This window comes from Cavia porcellus, unplaced genomic scaffold, assembly GCF_034190915.1.
Source record: "Cavia porcellus strain 051 isolate PalLab524CR breed Dunkin Hartley unplaced genomic scaffold, mCavPor4.1 scaffold_31, whole genome shotgun sequence".
Lineage (NCBI taxonomy): Eukaryota > Metazoa > Chordata > Mammalia > Rodentia > Caviidae > Cavia > Cavia porcellus.
The window spans coordinates 2461472-2484473 of NW_026947514.1; the positions used below are offsets into that span (position 1 = coordinate 2461472).

General features: G+C 51.8%; 1 protein-coding gene across 1 annotated transcript in view; it reads right to left on the bottom strand.

Moving 5' to 3' along the window:
- The window catches only part of Dync1h1 (dynein cytoplasmic 1 heavy chain 1), a 60678-nt gene that overhangs the window by 19082 nt on the left and 18594 nt on the right, over positions 1 to 23002 (bottom strand). Inside the window, exons 11-38 of the mRNA XM_003463094.5 lie at positions 22436 to 22582; positions 20682 to 20822; positions 20174 to 20350; positions 19955 to 20065; positions 19759 to 19878; positions 19014 to 19253; positions 17123 to 17278; positions 16924 to 17037; positions 10676 to 10786; positions 10390 to 10599; positions 10106 to 10252; positions 9766 to 9932; positions 9503 to 9676; positions 8857 to 9022; positions 8508 to 8696; positions 7983 to 8177; positions 7227 to 7509; positions 6894 to 6994; positions 5829 to 5988; positions 4795 to 5038; positions 4498 to 4681; positions 4086 to 4298; positions 2857 to 3095; positions 2499 to 2655; positions 1358 to 1585; positions 688 to 918; positions 425 to 565; positions 29 to 262 (exon numbers count right to left, since the gene is read on the bottom strand). Of these exons, the coding sequence (XP_003463142.2) occupies positions 29 to 262; positions 425 to 565; positions 688 to 918; positions 1358 to 1585; positions 2499 to 2655; positions 2857 to 3095; positions 4086 to 4298; positions 4498 to 4681; positions 4795 to 5038; positions 5829 to 5988; positions 6894 to 6994; positions 7227 to 7509; positions 7983 to 8177; positions 8508 to 8696; positions 8857 to 9022; positions 9503 to 9676; positions 9766 to 9932; positions 10106 to 10252; positions 10390 to 10599; positions 10676 to 10786; positions 16924 to 17037; positions 17123 to 17278; positions 19014 to 19253; positions 19759 to 19878; positions 19955 to 20065; positions 20174 to 20350; positions 20682 to 20822; positions 22436 to 22582 (4980 nt within the window). The remainder of the gene's footprint in view (positions 1 to 28; positions 263 to 424; positions 566 to 687; positions 919 to 1357; positions 1586 to 2498; positions 2656 to 2856; positions 3096 to 4085; positions 4299 to 4497; positions 4682 to 4794; positions 5039 to 5828; positions 5989 to 6893; positions 6995 to 7226; positions 7510 to 7982; positions 8178 to 8507; positions 8697 to 8856; positions 9023 to 9502; positions 9677 to 9765; positions 9933 to 10105; positions 10253 to 10389; positions 10600 to 10675; positions 10787 to 16923; positions 17038 to 17122; positions 17279 to 19013; positions 19254 to 19758; positions 19879 to 19954; positions 20066 to 20173; positions 20351 to 20681; positions 20823 to 22435; positions 22583 to 23002) is intronic.

Consider the following 23002-nt stretch of genomic DNA (forward strand, 5'->3'; position numbering starts at 1 on the left):
GCCCCGAGGTCGCCTCCAGCCCCTTTACCTCCATGTCGGGCAAGGCACGGAGCGCGCTGAAGAGCGTCATGGTCTTGCCAGACCCAGGAGGGCCACATAGGACCAGCGGCTTGTGCTCGGCCAGCCAGGTGTACAGCAGGGCCTCGTGCCGGACCGTGTCCAGAGTGGGCACGACCACGTCAGGGGCCGCCACCTTGTGCGTCTCCACCTCAATCTGAGGCACCTTGGCCTGCCACGGGGACCACTCTCCACTGATGGACACCTGCGGGCCAGGGACAGTGAGTAAGTCAGCTGTGGCCTCGAGCACTTGCTTCCCCGCAAGACCTGTTCACCCCGAGCTGAAGAAAAGCCCTGGAACCTGCGTTCCTGAGACCTTGGGACACGGAAAGGTCGTGAGCGGCGGGAGACCGCGGCGCTGCCTCACCTCGTAGTCGATGATGGGGATGTTGGGCGCCGTGGGCAGCGGCACGGTGGTAATCCTCCGGATGTACTCGCCCAGCTCGGCCCGCATCTTCAGCCGGCTGTCTCCAGACAAGGACCACAGAATGGCGTAGACCAGGTAGCGCTGCGGATGGATTGAAAGGGCATTTCTCTCACACCTCAGCCCAGCAACGGAGAAGACGTGGCAGGCGAAGTGAACCCCAAGCCTCCTGCACCCCGGAGGGCGGCCTCTGCACCCGACCTGACCTGGATGTAGCGCTCCAGCTGCTCGATCTGCATGGGGAAGTCGGGGTGGTTGGCGTTGTACTGCGCCACGTTGCGGCAGGCCTGGTGCAGCATGGAGAAGAGCGAGCCCAGGCAGCGCAGGCGCGTCAGGTCCATGATGTGCTCCAGCTGGAAGGCGTGCTCCAGCGCCTTGGTGACCAGGCCGTTGGACGTGAAGTACGGCTGCATGATGGTGGCCGCGTCCCTCTGGATCTGGAGGGGCACAGCAGGGGACGCTGGGAGCACCATCCCCTCTCACTGGGCCTAGGGGAGAGGACGGTGGATTCTCCCTTCCCGGGAACGGGAGGTCCTCGCTGAGTTGCAGAGAAAGAACAGGGAGTTCAAGGGACTCCTCAGTCTTCCAGAAGTAGCCCCCGCTTTTTTGTCTTTTTGAGACAGGGTCTCACTATGCAGTTCAGGCTGGCCCTAAACTCATTTTGTAGGCCTCCTGCCTCAGCCTCCCGATTGCTGGGATGACAGGTATGTGCCACCATGCCTGGCCACAAACTCCTTTTAACTTCTGCAGCTGCTACAGCTGGGCTTCCTCAGAAGCTGGAATAGGACACAATCACCCAAACCCCATGGGGTGCCTGCCTTGAGCAGGGGCTAAAACAGGCCATAGTGCATGGCGCCCCTACCCCACATCCCACACCTGCAGCATGGGGGAGGCGGCCTCCTCCCCCTCGTCCTCCTTGCCCTTGCGCCGCCGCTGGGCCTCGTCCTCCCCCTCATCCAGAGGGATGCTGCGTAGCCGCGCCAGGAAGTTGTTGAAGATCATGTCTGTGCTCAGTACATCCTCGCTGAACCAGACCATGCCGCAGCGCGACACTGTGGCCAGGGTCGCGTACTTCAGGTCCTGCACTTCAAACATGATGCGTACCTTGAAAGAAAACATTACGCGCAGCTGAAGATATAGATTCTGTAAACACTCAGTAATGAAGTTCTCTTACCTACACGGGCTGAAAAGGCAATTTAGGCTTAATTTTCTGCACTGACTCTAAAAATAAAAACATCTCTAATTCACAATACGACGACGCTCAGGTCCACTCCTCTCAAGAATCTGGGCAGGAAGCTGGTGGGGAAAGGGCGGTCAGAACACAAGGCCGTGATCTCCTGGCCTGGGTCCCTCAGGACGGAAGCCGACCGCTTTGGGCGCTCACCCCGCACTGGGCGCTATGCCCAGACTTCTTGTGCCCGCCCGCTGCTAGACAGTGGGGCTGAGACTATCACCAGGCCACAGGTCCTGGAGCCTGAGCCTCAACACTACGCTGCCTTCCATGCAGCCTGGCTCCCTTCTAGTAGAGTAAGTCCCCTGAATGGTGGGTGCGGAGAGGACCTGAGGCACACCTAGGCCACGAGCGAGTGTTAGGGCTATACTGAGAACACGGCCCGGTGCCTGCAGCCATCAGGGCAAACACTCCCGCTCACAAGGCTGGGGGACTCGGCCTCCTCCCCGCTTCCCTCACACCCGCATCTGCACCGGCATCTGCAGCCTGTGCAGTGCCTTCTACAGGGAACACCTCCCCAGGAGGCCAGGCTGTCCACTGACCCCCCCCCCCCCACACCCCTGTGCTAGTTTAATCCACAACAGATGTTGCCCACAAGGAGACCTGTTACAGCAGTGCGCTGTGGGGAGGGCGGCACCCACCCTCTCCGGAACTTTCCCCTTAGCGTTCACCAGCTGCACCTGACCTAAGGCCACCTGACCAGGTATGGAGGGAGGGAAACTGAGTCGGGGCTATGCCAGGACCCCTCCCTCCCAGGGCTGGCTCTGCGGTGCAGGAGGTGCTCACATTGGGCGGAAGGCTGAGCCGCTCCCCGTTCGGCAGAGTCAGCAGCTTATTGTCGTCCAGCACCGAGTTCAGGTTCTCCACCCACTCGGGGTCCACGTCGCCATCGAAGATGATCCACTGGCGCTTCTGCAGCTCACCTCTCACGTTGTCTATGATCCTGGCCAGGAGGATTCGAACACAGCTGTTGACTGGGTAGAGATCTCAGGTTCAAATGCCTACCACTGACCTGCACCCAGCCCTGCCCACTGAGGCTTCTAGGTGACCCATGACCTACGGGCCTTGCCTGGGAAACAATGTACTTCCCTCTACCCCAACTCTGTCCTGTTCCCCACAGCACCCACAGGACCCCAGCACGCACTTCCTCAGCACATGGGTGAAAAGCCCATCAGTCCACTCTCTGGTGTTGGGGTCCAGGGTGCCGTAGAGGTGGTCCTTGCTGATGGCCTTGGGGTCAATGATGTGGGCCACACCCTCCACACCTTCCAGCCGCTCCAGCGCCTTCAGTAGCACCCGCCAGGCCGTGCTCTTCCCGCTGCCCGAGGGCCCCACCATCATCAGGCCATGGTTGATCTGGGTGATCTGATACAGCTGCAGGACCTGCGGGCCAGGACCAGCACTGGGACACATCGGGGCGGGGGCTCTTGGCCACTCTCTAGTTCTCTGGGTCGTTTTTTGGACACAGCGTCATGCTAAACACTTTGGCAGGCCTTAACACATGTGTGCTGCCTTGGCTGCTGCCATGTCTGACAGGAGACTGAGTAGTTGGGATTCTGGGCATGCACCGCCACACAGGCATATTCCAAGGGTTCTTATAGGCCTGCAATCAAGTCACGCGGGCCACCCCACTCCAATGGCAGCTCTGCACCAAGCCAGGACAGCTAGGCTGGCGGCAGGGGAATTATTTACTGGGCTGTCTTAGGGCAGACAGAGGAGACCACAAGGCTGTACCCAGCTGCGGTAAACAGGAGCATTCAGGAAGAGAAGAAACCAACAGAGAACGTCAAGTTCGGGCTCATTGTGAGTTAGGTGGTGACACTCGGTTGGAATTTCTAGTGGCATAAACAATTATGCCATTAAGAGTTTTAGAGATTTAATTATACCATGTAAGACAACTTTTAATATTTGCTCTATGTTTAAAAGAAAGAAAAATTTAACTGTGCATGGTGGCGCATGCTTATTATCTCAGCTCTTCAGTGGCTGAGACAGGAGAATCACTAGGAGTTGAAGGCCAGCCAGGGCCACACACTGAGTTCCAAGCCCAGCCTAAACTGCAGAGCAGCAGCCTGTCTCTAATACCTCCCCCCCAAAAAAGGAAAGAAGAAAACAATCTAAACAGGTCTGCCAGATTTTTTTTTTTTCTTCTTTTACCTATTCGAGACACTTTCACTTTGCAGTTCAGGCTGGTCTTGAATTTTCACTGATCCTCCTGCTTCAGCCTCCCAAGTGCTGGGATTATAGCCGTGCCCCACCAAGCCCAGCAGGTCTGCCAGATTCAGTATCTCCCTGGCCTCTCTAGGCAGTCTCTAATGGCAGATGGGCAGGGCCCCTGAGGCCGTGAGGGCAGCAGCCACCCCACAGCTGAGTTACCTTCTCGACCCACATGCCGCCGACTTCCTCCCCGTCGCCGTAGGTCAAGTACATCTCCTGACAGACCTTCTTCAGCTCCTCCCGCAGGGCCGTCATTTCACCCCGGTGGTACTGGACTCCGGGAAACACATCTGACAGGAGACTGAAGAGCAGTGGGATGTCCTCGGCCACCAGCTTGGGCACCATGGTCTCACAGACGCTCTGGATCAGGATCTACGGAGGGCCAGGAGCAGGGCTCGCACACTTCCCGGCGAGTGCTTGTCATGAGCAGCGTGTGACACATGCCCCACGCCCGTGCCTGCACGGTGCACTGCGGGACCCTCTGGCACTCCTCCCAGGATAGCAGCTCCCACAGAGCACTCAGACCGGCACTCGATGTCCCAGGGTTGCTCGGAAGAGCGCCTGCACGCACCTCCTGCTCCGGCAGGTTCTCGGCGATCTCCCCCTCGTCCACGGCTTCACCACGCTCCTCCTTCTCCCGTTTGATCTTCTGGATCCTCTCCCGCTTCACGTTTCCCGCGCTCACCAGCACGCTCTTCAGGGCCCGCAGACCGAAGTCGTAATGGCTCTGAGAGGAGAGCTGCTCGTCGCAGAGCCTGCACCATCGAGAGTGTTCCTTTACACACAGCACCCCCGGGCGCACCTGTGTCGAGGGCCAGGGAGCCCGCACACAGCCTCGCACCCCGACAGGCTGGTCCCGCTGACTCACTTGAAGAATGGCACGATTTTGTTGGCGAGGACTTCGGCGGTGCGGAAGCCCTGAGAGTATAGCATGACCTGGGCGATCAGCTGGCGGTCCGGCTTGGTCATGGCCAGGCTGCGGAACAGCTTCTTGAGGTTGTCGGGGAGGTTGGAGCGGCCTGCGTAGCCGGGGTTCATGGTGATGAAGATAGCCATATCCGGGCTCACCTTGACCTGCTTGTTCAGCAGTTCGCAGGTGATGGGGGCAGAGGCTGAAACCAGATGAGAGTGTCCCACTCACGACGCAGGAAGGACCACTTAAAGATGTCCCCCCCCATAGGGTCCACCCCCATGGGGACAGCACACTTAACTAGTCAGTGTGCTGTCTAGTTACACTGACTAGTTAACACTGGCTGAGGCTCCTGGGGGCCAGAAAGCAGGCTGCTGGGGGCACAAGTGAACCCAGCCAGCTGCGAGGGCGGGGAGTCCCATCGGAGCTGAGTAACACAGCCAGAAACGCAGCCAAAGCAGGGCAAGAATGGGAAGAATGGAGCTTGCAGTGCAACACCCAGGCTCAGGCAGGAACAGGCCGACTCTCCTACGGTCACAGCATGCGTGGGAAGGCCCTTCCCAAGCCTGTCTCTGCCCCTGGGTACAGCACATGCCCACACTATCAGCGCAAGTGAGAGCAAGTGTAGCGGGCACCCGACACCTTCTGTCTACCTAGGAGGCCTGGGGAGCTGGCTGTGAGGCACACTACGCTCACCACTAAAGGGAACCCTGCAAGCAGAACTGACTCCTCCATCTCCCCAGGCCTCATCACGCTGCCGCCACTGCGGGCGCCAGGGACTCCACGCTGGGAGAGGCAGCGGCTCCTGTCCTGACAGAGGCCTCACTCCCTGAATCGGATGGCTGGGGGAATGGGCTCCCTGGGACAGGGCAGGCAGGAGGCTGCCTGGGGCGGCCAGGACCCACCAGACCGAGGAGGGTCTGCGCCCGCTCTCAGCACCGCCCACGTGGTGAGTCTGTGCCCCCCCATACCAGCGTGGGTGCGAGCCTTACTCTTGTCGTAATTGGGGTTGGAGTGCTCGCGCAGAGCTTCCTGGATGCACTGCACCTGCTGCGACACGGCCGATAGCATCCGCTCCTCCAGGCGGTTGAACTCATCAAAGCAGCCCCAGGCGCCCACCTGGCAGAGCCCCACGAAGATGCGTCCCATCGCCTGAAATGGACAGAAAGAAACAAAGGACCTGTCAGGGACCGACTCGGGAGCCCCAAGCCACTGTGGTACCCTGACCACCACGGGAACTGGGCCTTTCAGGAGTAGTTAAATGGGGTCATATGGGCAGGTACCCTTGGGACAGGACTGAGTTTCTTGGTTTGCTGAGTTTTGACTTTGGTGCTGGGGTTGAACCAGGACTGGACTCTTCTAACAGGAGGGACACACCAGAGCCTGTCTCTGCACACAGAGGAGGGGCCAACTGGGACCCACGCAAGGTGGCTGGCTGCACAAAGATGCCTTGCCAGGGCCCACCCTGCCCCTATCCTGCCCCCACCCCACCGGAGGACACAAGGCTCTGGGACCCTGAGGGGATGCGCTGCTGGCATCTCAGCCAGCTGTCCAGTTCTGTCTGCAGGTACAGATCTGTATGACGGATGTGATCACTATGTGTATCTAAAATGTACCAATAAAATGATTGAAGAAAATAAACCTTTCCTCAAAAACAAAAACAATAAAAGCTCCCCCTTAGTTTATTCTGACACAGGCCCTAAGCAGTTCTTCCAAAAACTGCTTTTTTGTAAAAGTGATTAAGAATCCATTTTGAAAACATGAAGTCAAAGCACACATACCAGATTCCTCACACAGTTCAAATACTGATCCCTACAGGGAACAAGCTCTCAAAAGCCAGATAAACAGTGCTGAACCCAAGGCTGATGGCTTTGTGTCCCGAGCTGGGCCCCTTAGGTCATTAGATCTTGATCTCAATCTCAGTCTCTTCCTCTGCTTATTTAGTTGGTACCAGAATTGAATTCAGGGCTTCATACTCGCCAGGCCAGCACTGTGCCACTGAGCTCTATCCCCAGCCTGGTCATTAGATTTCTGATGGCTCCCAGACAGCAACTCACCTGGAAATCAAAGGTTTCATCACAGTTAAATACTAAAACAAAGCGTCCAAGCTGATGGCCCAGGGCTTTGACGGACTCTGTCTTCCCAGTTCCAGCAGGGCCTGTCACGGGAAGAAGAGCTATTGAGACCTGAGTCTGCTACTTGAAAATGCATGGCTATGACACCTATAGAAGCAATTCGTCTTCAAAGCCAAAGCAGATGCAACAAATACAAACCACAGTAAGATTTTAAACTGTACTAATCACGTAAGTGCGAAATATACTGAAATCAAGAGTATCTAGTAACTGCTTAACATGTGAGTCTATCTACATGGCTGTTGTAGAGCAACCTACCAAAGGGGGAGCCCCCCAGCCTGGCCTCCAAGGCCTGTGTCATTGTCAGATAGCAGCGGTCGGTGAGGGGTGTCTGGACCAGCTTGTCCTGCACACCCAGGTACTCAAAGCCGTAGTTAAACTTAGCGTTGGCCATCTGGATTGACAACTGCTGCAGCACATCTGTCTGCTTAGGGTCAAAGTAAAACCGCATCTGGCTCAGCCACTCAAAGGATTTGGCGTTGTCAATCTTGCTTTTGATCAAGGACCTGGTGACGTCCCTTTGGTGAACTAATTCTGTAATCTGAGGAGATAAAAGTTAATCATAACTTAAAATAAGACAGTGTATCCTCTGGGTTTGTGGCTTATTTGTTAGTAAGGCTCTAGCTCTAGATCTATTTATAGTGGCTTTCAGTAAATATTCCAAAACACAATTTTTTTGGTGCTGGGGATCAAACTCATGACCTTGCACTTAGCCAGGCAGGTGCTTGTGCCACTGAGCTAAATCCTGACCCAAAACACAAAGTCATTTGCAGAGACAATAGAACTGCTATTCATGCAACTGCATTGCACAGAATCAAGAGCCACTGTGCAAAATGAAGACACTTCAGTAGCCAGACACTCTGCATAAAATCGCTGCCGCCACATGGTGTGGGAACCTGAGAAGGGGCTCTTTGGTCCAGGTCCACCGTCTCCCTCCCCGGCTGTGGGGCTCAGGGCGTGGCCACTTCTCTCAGAAGGTGACTGGTGAAAATAAGGGGACGGGCGGGCACTCACCAAGTGCTCCAGCTTGCGTCTCCGGAGTGGGGGCTGCTCCATGAGCACCGAGTCCGCCAGCACGTTGAGGGTGACCTCCACATTGCTCAGCACTGAGTGCAGGGGTGCCACGTCTCCACCTCCCCCAATGCTGCTCAGTGCACTTTCCACATTCTCGGACCAGGCTATCTGGGCTGACAGAACCACAAGCTGGGCCTGAAAGAACACAAGCGCTGCAGTCATTTGGTCTGTAGACAAAGGGTGTTGCGATGTTGCCCTGGACTTCAGCCTCTACAAGGAAGAGGAACCACAGGTGGGCATCACCTGCCCGGCTTCCACAGGAGTTTTAAAAAATTAATTAATTAAATTTATGAATTCATTTTTTTAGACAGGGTCTCATGATGCAGCCCAGGCTGGCCTGAAACTATCACAGCGCTCCCTCAGCCTCCCCAGTGCTGGGATCACAGGCGTGCACCACCACGCCTGGCTCCACAGGGCCCTCTGAATTAGCACTCCATCTTCAGCTGTTGCTTCTACTGGGCTTACCTGGTATTTATCAATCCAAGTGATGTAGGTATTTGGGTCAATTGAAGTTGCTTTACCAAAAATCTCCACTTCGGTCACGGACTCTGCCAGCAGCTTGGCCAGGGTGACTCTCATCTCCTTTTCCACTAGGGTGAGCCACTCATTGATCTTGGGGTGCTCGGTGATGGACACGGGAGTCTTAAACATCACCTGAAGCACATTGCATTTTAAGAGTCATGACACATGAAGGGGGCACTGCGAGAGAGGTCTTTACACACACACATACACACACACACACACACACACACACACGAGAGGTCTTTACACACACACACACACACACACACACACACACACACACACACAGTACCTCCTCTCCTTCCCGGGAGGAAATGCCCAAGACCACGGAGTTATCCTCATTCAGGATGATACTGGACACGCCGGCAAACATCTTTTTGAAGTGCTTCTGCAGTTTCGCTACGTTCTTGCTGTTTCCAATGATCTCAAGCAAATCCTCATCACCCACAAAATAGAACCTGAAATTAAGATAGCATTTGAGTTGCTACCATTTTATACACAGAAGGAAGGTAAACCAAGGAAAACACAAACTGCAGGAAGGGAAAGAGGATGTAGCTGTTGGTAGAAAATCTCTAGCCTGAAATCCAACCATGTCTAATTTCTTCCAGGTCTCAGCAAAAGATACTGCTCATTCAGCAAGACTGTGAAGGAAGAATTCAATGGTTTCACCTGATTTTATGAATTCATTTTTAGAAGCCCTGCTCCATTTGAGATACCTAGAAGTGCAGGCTGCCTGGGAGGTGGCGGCCAGGTGCTGCGAAGCTCAGTGCGGTCAGGCACACGAGCCATGCAGGTGTGGAAGCAGACACGCTCATTCAGCGACTGCCTGGGGGCAGGATCCCTGACTGACCAGCGCAGGCCCAGACAGGAGAGGGAGGCTGGAAAAATGGCAGCTGGATTCAGTTGCCTCTCGGGGCGAGTCTAAGGCAGTGTCTCACCTGGGGAAGGAGGAGCGCTCTCTCTCCAGGTACTCGCCCAGCGCTTTCTGGATCTTTCCCAGCAGGTCTGCCAACCTCTCCAATGACCTCTGCACACCCTGGATGTTCAGGACGTCCATAACGAGCGGGGACTTGGATACTTTTTTCATCAGGGCCAGGAACTCCGTGCTAATACTGTAAGCCAAAGCCGGGTGTGGTCAGTCTTTGCCACGGGGGGGTTCCCAGCCCTGCCCTGCCCGCAGAGCTCCTGCTGCAGGCCGCACCTCTGGAACCGCTGCGTTTCCACGGGCAGCAGGTGCTTGATGTCCGCGCTGCCTGTGAAGATGCCTTCCAGGTAGACCCACCGCCTCTGCACGTCGATCCACACATCAAACAGAGCCATGATCCGGTTCAGTTTGTCCTCCCAGCTCAGGGCATCTTCTTCAAAAACCTGGGGGAATGCAGGGAGGCAGAGCTCACTCACCCTGGGAAGATGCAGCTCAGGGCCAGGTCGAGTCGCCTGCCTCTTACTCTAAAAAGCAGGCCCCCTGTGGCTGTCAGTCCAGAGGTGCAGCAGTGACAGCATGGCCAGCACCCGCTGGGCACAGTGTCCTACACAAGTACCTTGTAGTACGGAGACAGCTTCATGGCTGAGACGCTGTTGATGTGCTCCTTGACCTTGTTGAAGAGGTCGTCCCAGCCCCGGATCAGGCGGCACTTGTTCTGATAGTTGACCAGGTCGAGCTCGTAAGTATTCCACACTTCTCGTATCTGGTTGAGAGCAGGCAGGGGCAGGCTATGAGTAAGTGGGCTGCCAGCAGCTGCATGGGGACGGGAAAGACCACAGAGGACAAGACACAGCTTGCACAGGAGCCAGAAACAGGATGGCCGCCGCTCCTGCTGCTTACCTGCTTCAAGAATTCTTCCAGAGCCATCTCCCCTTGTGCCACCAGCAGCACATCCTTGACAATAGCTTCATTTTTCTGCAGGTCGACATCCCAGATTTGGCCAAGGGTCAGCTCAGAAACGACCCAATTCACATGAAGCCTCTTCATCAGCTGCTTCCAGTGGCGATCTTTAAGAGCTTCCGATTTCAACTCGATCACCAACATGTTGATCTGTGCAGAGTGCAGGGGACGTTACCTGTGCAGACCAGCCTGTGGGGGTGTATCACAGCTGTGTGTGGTCACCTACCTTCATGTACCCTTTCAGAAGCCTCTGCACAAACTCGTACGAGGCATATTGCCGCAGGCGTGCGGGGAAGTTTTTCAGCTGGTTCAGAAGGCCGTCCAAATTTTGCCGAAGCTGTCAGAAGAAACACAGGGTATTTTATTTACCAACATTTCTTTAAACTGTGAAACCTTTTAAAGAATTAATTAAAAGTAAACTTTGCCATAAAAATTTTTAAAAAGTACACCAAGGCATATAACAGGCAAGATCCCAGAAATTCAACACAAAACTAAATATTGAAAGCTTCCACTTTCACAAAAGTTGAGAAAAAAAAATATTGAAAGCTGCTAGAGAAAAGAAACAAATCACATATTAAGGAAAGCCCATCAGAATGTCACCAGATTTCTCAACACAAACTCTCAAGTCAAGGAGACCTTGAAGTGAAGTATTTCAAGTCCTAAAAGAAAACAACTTCCAGCCTAGACTGATACACTCCACAATACTATCTTTCAAAATTAGTGAAGAAATAAGATGCTTCCATGATAAAGAACATCTGAAGAAATCCATCACCAACAAACCAATACTCCAAAATGTTCTGAAGGAGATTCTAGAAACAGATAACAAGGACTGTAACTCCATGAACCCCAATGGAATGAATCCAACAGGAAAGGCAAGCAAAGGGGCAAAAAAGGGAACCAACAACAAGAAAATAACATGACAAAAGATACACTAACGCGTATCAGTAATAACCAGCATGGATACGGTCTCATTCACCAAAAAAAAAAAAGGAAAAGAAAAGAAAAAAGAAACAAAGACCATCGGCAGAACAGATCAAGAAGCAAGAGCCAACAATATGTTACACAGAAGAAACACATTTAACTCAAAAAGAAATTCGTAGACTAGAAGTCAAAAGATGAAAAAACAAAACAACAAACAATACTCCATGGGACAGGAACCTAAAAAAAGTATGGTAGCCAATTCTTTTTGTAGATAAAATGGAGCTGAAGCCAAAACTGATCAAAAGAGACAAAGTCACCACAACCTTGTTAAGAGAACAATCCAGGAGGAAGAGATAACAATCATAAATATATACACACCAAATAACAGCACATACAACTATGTAAAATAAGTATTAATGAACATGAAAAACCAAATAAGCACTAAAATTGTAACAGAGCAGACTGTGGCCCTTCCAGGGGGAGAACCAGCAGCAACTCCTGAGATCCGCGCCAGTTGGGACCTAGGACCCTGGGAAGCCAAGCAAGCACCCCCCTCCCTGGTAAGCAGTAGTGGTCTGGCAGACTGCAGCCCTTCCAGGGGGAGAACCAGCAGCAGCTCCTGAGATCCACACCACATTGGAACTTAGGACGCTGTTAAAAACAATCAGCCTGCCTCCCTGCTAAGCAATAGTGAACCTACTGATGCATGGCCTAGAGTCAAATATCCCACTTCCCCTATCCTCCTTCTTTGGTCCCCCCATTATCAAATGGGAACCAGAAATCTGAGCGTCTCCTGGGAGGTTGACCATAGCAAATAAGGGGGACTTCCTTCTACCATCTCTTTGAAGGCAAATATTTTTATTACTGTTTTGCTCTTTTCTGATTAACGGTACTGCTCTATTCAGTATTCTGTTTTGATAAGTTCTATAGTGTTCTATATTTCATCTCATTTTGACATATGTGATTGAAAGAACAACTATTATAAAGATAACAAAATATACTGTGATACCTATTACTGTTATTCCAGTAACCTGCTGTGAAGTTCTGTACCAATTTCACTGTAAGATCTTAGTTGGCTTTATTCTGTCTTGTTCTGTTACATACTTTCAAAATAAAATTAAAAAAAAAAATTGTAACAGAGGACCTCAATCCCCCACTGTCACAGACAGATTAACCAGATCCCTTCCCCAAAAAGATCAACAAATGAATATCAGAGCTGAAATAAGGTTTTGAACAAATGGACTTAGTAGATATCTATAGAGTTCTCCACCCCAAAACATCAGAATACATATTCTTCTCAGCTGCACAGGGGACATTATCAAAAACAGACCATATATTGGCTCACAGAACAGGATTAAGTAAATGGAAAGGAACTGAAATTATCCCATGGATACTATCAGTCCACAGTGCAATGAAACTGGAAATCAATGGCAAAAGAAACTGTAAGAACTTCATAAACATTGAAAAGTAAATACCTCCTGAACAACAAATGGGTCACTGATGAAATTTAAGAACAAATTAAGATCGTTTCTACAATTAAACAATAATGCCAACGCAACATGTTGGAACTTCTGTGACACAATGAAGGCAACTTGGTGAGAAATTTGTAAGGTGAATTCTCCTATCAGAAAAGTAAAGAGTGAACTCAAATAAACAACCTAATGTTGAATCTCAAGCTTCTAGAAAAAGAACAGCAGGCCAAGCCTAAAGCACATGCGAGGGAAGAAATAATAAAAATCAGAGCAAAAATTAATTCAATGGAGGCTAATAATACAAAGAATCAGTGAACATAAGAGTTGGTTCTTTCAAAGATTAAATAAAATGGACAACCCTGATGAGCCAATGTGACCAAAAAAAAAAAAAAAAAAAAGGAAGGAAAAGACTCAAATCCATGCATTTAGGAATGAAAGGGGTGAAACCACAACAAATTCTGCAGAAATCTAGATGATTATCAATACTTACTTTGAGAACCTTATTCTGTAAGATGGAAAACACAGAAGAAATAGACAGATTCCTAGATACATATGAATTACTAGAACTGAACTAAGAAGAAATAAACTCTAAATAAACCAGTATCAGTCAAAAAAATTGAAGATGTAACTGCAAACCTACCAACAAACAGAAGTCCAGGTCCTGATGGAGTCTCTGCTAAATTCTACAAGAAATTGAGAAGACCTAATGCCACTACTTCTCAAACACTTTAATGAAATTAAAAGGGAATACTTCCAGATTCATTTATGGGAACAAGCATTACCCTGATTCCAAAACCAGAGTAGGATTTAATCAAAAGGAATTATTGGCCAATCTCTCCAATGAACATGGATACAGATAATATTCAATAACATACTGGCAAAGACAATGCAGCAAATCATCAAGATTATACACCATGACCAAGTAGGATTCATCCTAGGGATGCAGGGATGGTTCAACACACAAATCAATAAATGTAATCCAGAACCAAAAACAAAAACTGTATGATCATCTTGATAGATGCAGAAAAAGCATTTGACAAAGTCTAACAGCTCTTCATGATAAAAATCTACAGAGAATTGCAATAGGTGGTCTTTATATCTTAATCTGACAAAAGTCATCTATTGACAAACCAACAGCAGCATCATACTAAATAAGACAAAAACTGAAAGCTTTCACTATAAAATCACGAATGAAATAAGAGTATCTACTACCACCACTCTTATTCAATACAGTTCTGAAAACATTAGGTAGAAAGAACCAACATAGTGAAAATGGCCATACTTCCAATACTGTTACACAGACTTAATGCAAGCCCAGTCAAAATACCAATAACATATCTCATAAAACAGAAAACAACCTAAGAATTGATTTAGAATCAGAAGAGACCTAGAAGAGTAAAAACAATTCTGGTCAACAAAGACCAGGTAGGAGGCATCATAATCCCTGACTTGAAATTATACTGCTACTATAATTAAAAACAGCACGGAATTGGCAAAAAACAGGCCCATTGCTGGAATAGATTACAAGATGCAGAAAGAACTCCAGACATACTCAGTCACCTTATTCTTGATAAAAGACCAAACACCTTCACTGGAAGAAAGCCTTTTTAACAAATGGTGCTAGAAAAACTGGCTTTCCACATGCTGAGTATTAAATCCACCATACACTACATTAAAATTGAAATGGATCAAAGATCTAACTAATGAAACAGAAACAAAATCTGCTGGAAGAGAGAATAGGTAACTCTTTTTTTTCTTTTCTTTTTGTCTTTTTCCTTTTTATCGGTACCGGGGATTGAACTCACGACCGCCTGCTTGCAAGGCAGGAGCTTATGCCGCTGAGCTAAATCCCCAGCCCCAGGTAACTCTTTAAGACACTGGTGGAGGCAAAGACTAGAAGGCAGGTTTGATGGGGCGCATGCCCATAATCCCAGCACTCGGGAGGCTGAGGCAGGAGGAGGACTGTCTGGTGTTCAAGCTCCGCCTGGACTCCACATTGAGTTCAAACCTGGCCTGAACTACACAGTGAGACCCCATCTCAAAAAACCACACCACACTACACCACACCAAAAGACTATGAACAAAACTCCACGAAGAATCAACAACTGGAATCTCATCTTATTAAAAAGCTTTCACACAGCAAAAGAAACCGCTAGCTGAATGAAGAGACAACCCAGAGTGGGAAGAATATTTGCCACCTGTTCCTCAGACAAAGGACTAACCTTTAAAACACACAAAAAACTCAAAAAATCAGACACTCTCAATTTAAAGATAAAACGAATACACACTTCTCAGTAGTAGTAGAAACAGCAAATAAACATATGAAAAAATGCTCGGCATTACGGGTCACGAGAAAGATGCAAATTAAAACAAGGCTGAGATTCTATTTCATGCTAGAAATAACAGCTATTATCACGAAATCAAGCAATAAAAAATGCTGGACATTTTTTATTAAAAAAGGCTAGAGCCCTTTGCCACTGTGGGTGGGAGTGTGGATTGGTGAAACTACTATGGAAATCAGTGTGGAGATTCCTCAGAAACTAGGACCAGAAGTTCTGTTCGACCCAGCCATTCTTCTTCTTGGTATCTTCCTAAAAGATTAAAAGCATCAAACCACAGCGATGTGTGTGCATGCATGTTTATAACAGCACGGTTTGTAACAGCTAAATCTTGAAAATACTCCAAATGACCCAAAACCAGTGAATGGATAAAGAAGACTTTTTATACAGTGGAGTGCTATAAGCCGGAGACATTTCTAGCTAAATGGATGCACCTTGAGTCCATACTCTAAGTGAAAGAAATAGGACACACATGTTTAAATACTGTGTGATTCTTTGGTGTGAAAAACTGAGTGTACCTAAGGGCCAAAGTGTGTAACAGATGCTGGGAAATGGGAAGGAAATGTTCAGTGAGAAGGGGAACAATGGAGAACAGGAGTGGGAAAGGAAGGGCCAAGAAAAAGAAAAGGTAATGGGAGGAAAAACGGGAAACAAAGCTTTTGTAAATAAGGAGGGGAAGGAGATATGACGGGAGGAGAGGTAAATAAAAAAAGAAGACAGATTGTATAAAGGTATAAATTTACTATGGTGAATGTTATTAGTATCTAAAACCTAGCAATAAAATTGATTTTTTAAAACTGTACCTTTTAGCTGGGCGTGATGGCTCACGCCTGTAATCCCAGCACTCAGGAGGCTGAGGTGGGAGGATCGTTGCGAGTTCGAGACCAGCCTGGGCTACAAAGTGAGTTCAAGGCCAGCCTGAACTGCATAGCAAGACCCCATCTCAAAAAAAGACAAAAAAAGAAAAAAAAAAAAATGTACCTCTTCTGATTATCTTCCCAGAATTAAAAATATCATGCCATAGGAGTATATGTGCTCCCATGTTTAGAGGAGTACAATTCATAACAGCTAAATCTTGGAAACAACTTCAATGTCCATCACTGAAGAATGGATAAAAAAGGTAGTATTGGGGCTGGGGATTTAGCTCAGCGACATAAGCACCTGCCTGGGAAGCAGGCAGTTGTGAATTCAATCCCCGGTACCGATAAAAAAAAAAAAAGGTAGTATTTTTCTATAATGGAGTAGTACTTAGCCATCAGGAAGGATAAACTGGAGACTTTATAGGTAAATGGATGCAGCTGGAGACCATACTCATAAGTGAAATAAATCAGACTTGCATGTATAAATTCTGTATTGCTCCCTAGTGTGAGAAGCTGAAAAAAAAATATGTGTGCATATATGGTAGTTAACATATTTATACTACTAATTTCTCTTGGCTCATTAAAAAAGAAAGGTTTACACTAGTATTGTTTGACAATTAAATGCAGATATCTTACTCTCTGAGTAACTAATTTAAAGATAACATTAATGTATTAACCATTGCTATCCTATAACTATCATGTTATGAAATTTTTTCTTTTCTCTTCACGATAAAATTTAAATTTTTTTAAATGCAAAGGGAATTTTAAAGGCAGTTAAGTTTCCCGTTAGTCTGGAGAACAGAGTCAATGACACGCAGGATGCTAAGCCACATAGCCCAGCCCAAGGCGCACTCAGTGCCTCAGGGCGGCCCAGGCACAGACCTTTCGAGGCTGCACTGAGACCCACGGCTGCTCCTTCATCTGGTCGATCTGCTCCCAGACCTTCGAGAGCTCAGACCAAACACCTTTGAGGTCCTGCAGCTCCTCCAAGGCCACCTGCAAGGGGTAAGGCAGCGGGGTCACACCTCGGCCGGGGCAGGGTGCTCGCATCCCCGCACGGCTGACCTGCGCGCACTCTGACCTGTACGCGTTCCTCGCTGCCGCTGAGCAGCCCGGTGTCCGTGAGCTCCAGCGCCTCCTTGGCCTTGGCACACTTCTCCCTGTCGTCCTTCAGCCGGCCGAACTTGCCCTCGTAGATGGTCAGGGCCTGCAGCGCCTCCTCCGGCCGCAGGTTGCCCTGGAGACAGGCAGGGCACAGGTGAGGCCACACTCTCTGGGAGTGCACTGCACTCTCCCTGCAGCATCTTCCAGGTGGGGTGTGCTCGCCAGGGCCCCAGGAGAAGGGGGACTGGCACACAGCTGGGCTGGGGTAGGACCAAGGCTGCCCACCGTGCCTGACCACTGCACTGAGCCACGAGGCACTGCAGCCCATGCTGCACTCGTCAGCTTCCCCTGTGGCAGCGTCCAGGAACCACTGTGAAGATTCTGTTTCCACCAAAGCAAACCTGCAGCAGAGTTGGAACTGTCACGCGTCCCGGGCAGAGGCCACAGACAGCCCGGATTTCAGTGATAGCTCTTAGCTACTGATTTGTTTGCACCCAGCAACACCGGAATTAGGGAAGACAAGGTACTCTAACCTCAAAACAGGGACAATTCAACCAGATGCGGCAGTACCCGCCTGTGACCCCAGCCCCTGGGAGGCTGACACAGGATGACTGCTGCGAGTTTGAGGCCATGCCGGGCTGTATACTGAGTTCAAGACCAGCCTGAGCTACACAGCGAGAACCTGTCTCAGGAAAACTCAAAAATCCAAACCCTCCAGGAAGAGTCCCACCAAAAGGGAACCACAGAAGGAGCTGTGCAGGGACAGCGGTGGGCAGGGCACGGCTCCACGAAGCAGAGGGGCTGCACTGGCACCAGGCCTGCTGTGCGGGACCAGTGTGCTCGGAGCAGACAGCAGATTTTCACTCAAAATATCTTGTTATGGTTATTTTTTCACTCAAAATATTTTACCATGCTTTGTGTTTTTCTTTCGTATGCTTTTCTGTGTCCTAAAACCATTCTGATTCCCGCCAACGAGCTGAAGGCAGTCATGTGCCTTCCACACCTCTCCCGGGCCTGCCTCACTGCCCTGTGCACCGGGGCCCCTGCCGCCCCAGCCGGGGTGCCAACGCCGTGACTCCGACACAGGTTCTGCCGGGTACTCTTTACCGCCTCGGAGGTGTCTGCGCTACTAAAGGGCTCTGTCCCCTTCCAGCCGCACCTGACCCCCGCTCGATGGACGGACAAACGACTGTGGCGGGCTCTGGGGATGGAGCCAGGCGACCCCATCAGCATCACGGCGGAGCGAGCGCTGTGAGGAACACGAAGCCGGCACCACAGTGCCAGTGAGGGCCAGCGCGCATCTGCTGAACCCAGTGCAGTCTGAGGACGCCTGAGGAAGGACGCAGTCGGAAAGCGAAACACCTTTAATCCTCAGAGTCAGCTCCGGATCCGAGGATGGAGAGAGGTCCACACCGGCTTTCTCATTCACTATTGCACACTGCGATTTTCTTTTTTTTGAGACAGGGTCTCACTACGTAGGCCACCATGGACTTGCAGCTCTGCTGCTTCGGCCTCCAAACTGCTGGAATTACAGACTAAGTACCGCTTTTCTAAAAATCCTTTTTGGTGCTGGAGATCTAACCCACAACCCCGCTTGCCTCACACAAGACTTCAGCAAAAGCTCCGCCCTTGCCTCACAGCCCCAGAGCCTCTGTTTCTGGAGGAAGAGCCTGTAATGCGGCCCAGGCTGGTCTCAAGCCTCCCAGGTAGCTGGGGACACAGGTGTGCACACCGCAGGTGCAGATGACACTGTTGCACACACTGCCTCCTAACTGACCGGAAGGAAAAGGCTCACTCAATGCTGGACGCCAAGGCACCTTCCCCTGGGTGGCACCCTCCCCTGGGTGGCACCCTCCCCTGGGGCGTACCGTGACAGGCTTGGTCTTCTCCCAGTCACCCAGCAGGTCGATGGTGCGGCTCTCCACGGCTCGGTCCTCCTGCACGATCTTCATCTGCAGGTTGGCCACCTGCTGCTGGATGGCAGAGTCCTTGCGCCGCATGATGTCGTTGAAGGCCCCCCACTCCCCCTCGATGTTGTCGATGTACAGCCAGGACGGCGGGAACTGGAACCGCTGCTTTTCCAGCAGGCGCTGGCCGTTGCGGTAGAGCTTCGAGAGGTAAGAGACACGTTCAGTTTCCCTCCCACAATAGGCGAAACTCCCGTCCTGAGAGAAGGTGCCCTATGGCTACAGAGCACAGCAGCTCCAACACCGTCCACCCCACTGCACTGAGGCAGGGTCTGCTGTGCCAACAGGCGCTGCGCTGGCCGAGGGCCCTCGGGAGCGTTGGGAGGGGTGCTATGCGGCTGCGCCTCCCTCTTCTTCCCCACCTGTGACGAGGGGAGTCCAGTCTGATGACGGGGAGCCCCAGGCAGAGAGTCAGAGGCAACCTGTCCCCAAACTGCAGTTTGGAAACGTTCTGCAGTCAGCCATGGGGTCTGTGCAGGTGCTGGGGTGCCGGACCCATGCTGCGCCTCACCCAGCACAGCGGCGACCCAATGCAGGAAAACATGGCCCGGGTGGGCTCAGAGTGCCCTGCCCACCAGCCAGAATCAACTCCTAGCACGCCAGCGACAGCACCTGAGGACTTCAGGCCGGCAACCACGGCGCTCACCTCAACCTGCTTCTCAAACTGCTTGATCTTCCGCTTCAAAGATTGCACATAGGTGATGAAGGTCACAGCGTCGGAGGTGCTGGCCGTGTCCACGGAATGCTGCTCCAGCTCTTGTCTCGACTGGGGAGAGAGGCAGTGTCTTACACCACAGGCCCAGGCCCACCTGGCCAGGGGTTGGGCAGGACCCCGCGCTCACCTTTGAGATCTGGGAGTGGAATTCTGTCATGTTTGACCCCAGCATCTGCCCAAATTTGCTGAGCACCTCCTTGTGCCAGGAGTCGTACTTCAGGTTCACCTTAGACTGCACCTGCAGGGCAGACACAGGTGGCTGTCGCAGGCCTCTGCTGCCAGCCCCTTATGCTGCTGCTGATAGGCGTCAACCGCAGCCCACAGCCTGAGAACAAGCCCCGCACACCTTGCCATAATCGATGACCACGGGGCCAAATTCCTTCTTGGTCTCTGCGTTGTCGAAAGTGCCCCTGGCCTTCCGGATCTGGACCAGGAGGGCCTGCCACTTGTTGAGATCCTCCCCCAGCCTGTTGTAGATGTTCTCAGCCTGCATGTCCCACAGACACTGGTACTGCAGCCAAACCTGCAAACGCAGAGCACAGGGACCGCTGCAGCCCCCGCCTGGTCCCAAGACTTCAGACATCACCCCTGTCCGCCCCGGGAGGGGCAGGTTTGCACCACTGGCAGGAAAACCCCCACTTTAAAGGCTCAGAGTTTTGTACTAAAAAACAAAATTTACTGTTCTTGAAAATCACAGTTCATAGCCCAAAAGATCTGTCCTATTGCTCACTTGGTAAAACCAGCAATCACGAACCTGGGAGCCAGGTTCCTGCCTCAGGCTCCCTTGTGGGTCACCCTCTTCGGGGTTGGGGCACCAGGGGCTGGCACTCATGCAGGCCACAGGGAGCCCCTACCTTCACGTACTGCTCCACCTCTGTCACGATGCCCATGACTGCAGAGTAGGACTCCTCCAGTGCGACGGGCCCATCGGGCATGCGGGTCAGCGCGTTGCGATAGAACTTCTCCTCCTCGGTCAGCTCGTAGTGCACGCCCACCTAGGAGGAGAGCAAGGTGAGCCCAGCGTGGGCCACAGTGTGGACCACAGCCACCTTTCACTTCAACAAAAGAAGCCGCCTAATGGCACCTGAGATTAAGATGGCCATGAGACCTCAAGTGAGAGGAAGCCTGCTAACCCTAGCCCCAAAACTAACAAGGGAACGGGAGATTAAGCAGGACCAGCACAGTGGGCAGGAAAGCTGCTGGGCCAGGGAGCCATTCACCGGCCTCACTGTGTGCGCATTAGCAATAGGCTGGACGGCCACGACTGAAAACTCAGCCATGGGCCATGCACACACGAATATGTGTGCTACAAGAGTGCATGAACAAAGCAGGCAGTGGGGGAGCAGGACGGGGAGCACAGGCAGGCTTTGCGGTGTTTAGATCTCACTTTTTTTTTTTATCGGAACCAGGGATCGAACTCATGACTGCGGGCTTGCAAGGCAGGCGCTTATGCCGCTGAGCTAAATCCTCAGCCCTCTTATTTGTGTTTTATGGTGCTGGAGACTGGACCTTGGATTGGTGCACATGGGTGTGTGCTCTACACTGAGCTGCACCCCAGTCTTGGTGTATTGTAAATCAAGAAGCCAAGAAAAGCCTCAGCATAAGGCAGCAAACAAGTCAGAGCAAGGGAGCAGGTGGGCGCGGTTCCCAGAGTCGGGGACCAGAGGAGCCAGGGTGGCCGGGCGCAGCCTGAGGTCAGAGGACAGCAGCACTGAGCATGGCGCCTGGCACATGGGCCTGGAGACGGGCAGGGGCAGGATCAACACGTAACTGGAGGCTTCTGCAGCTGCTGTTAGAGCAGGCAGGAGGGCATCAAAGCAATGATGCCACACGGGGTGGGGACAGTGGATGACAGTGTAGACTGAACCGGAGTGGGCGAAAGGATGGCAAAGATGAAGCGGGGAAGCAAACTGTAGGGCCTGCAGAGACACGCTCAGGTCAGGGCCACCACAAGGGGTGACACCCATGTGCCCAGGACGGGCACAGCCTGGGCTACCAGCATGTGAGGTCTCAACCGCAGACCCACGAGACCACCATGAGTGCCTGAGAGACACAAAAGGACACTGGAGGAGGGGGAGAGTGCAAGAGAAGTGCTGCCTCTTGTACAGACCCAGGGGAGGAGACAGGAGGAGCCAGGGGCCAGGGACTGAGGCTGGTGGCCCTTTCATGTGGAAACCCTTATCTGTAAGGAAGCTGGGCCCGGAGAGGGACTGCATGGTGGCCTGCTCGGAGCACACTGACCTCCGCGCACTATCTCCTAGGAACAGCCTGGTAGGGCTAGGTGGCAGGAAAGAGAACAGATGCCACACAACTGGCCACACACTAGCAAATGACACTCGTGTGTGTTTGAGAATTTCATAAAAGCGGGGGTGGGGGGGGTTTACAGGAGCAGCAGGATTGAGAAACAGAGTGTAGAGAGCGTTTCTAAGAGGCTACTGAGGCCGAGCTGCCCACAGCCACCCGCAGCCTCCAGTGGCTGCTCTCAGGACACGGAGCCCAGAGCCTGGTGCACGGCACACCCGGGAGCAGCCCATTCCCCCAGGCCCTGGGAGCAGCTGGTCAGGGCCGGGAGAGGCCTGGCCAGCGCACGCTCTGCTCCCAGACTCACTTGGTACCGCTGGCTCTGGATCCTGGGCAGGGACAGCACGACCATCTTCCAGGCGAACATCTCCTGGTACAGCTTGTACCTGCACTCCTCGATCGGTGGGTTCAGGTAGATCACCTGGTTGGTTATCCTCAGCTCGTGAACCACGTTCTGTAACAGCAAGGGCTCGATTGAGGTTCTGGGTCCTAACTTCTTCTCTCCCAAATTAATAGGGGACTGCATCCTGATCTGACATCTGGGCCTTTCAGATCTGCTGCTGCGATGAGCCTTCACCAGCATCATAGGAAGCTGAGGGCCGGTGCTGTTCCACTTCCTCCTGGGTCCCCAGGGTGCTGCCGCATCCATGGTCTCAGGTAAATACCACCTGATTGGTGCATGTGAGCTCTCTACAGGTGACAACCCTGAGCAACCTCTGCCACTGACAGGGTGGCTGGGGGCACAGCACTGGCTGCTGGCCACACGCAATGGCAATCTGGACCTTGACTGCCCCATCAGGCCCTGCCTGTGCCCCACCAGCACCCTCAGCCCCCAAGATCAGCACTCAGCCCCTGCCAGAGACCCGCAGCACCC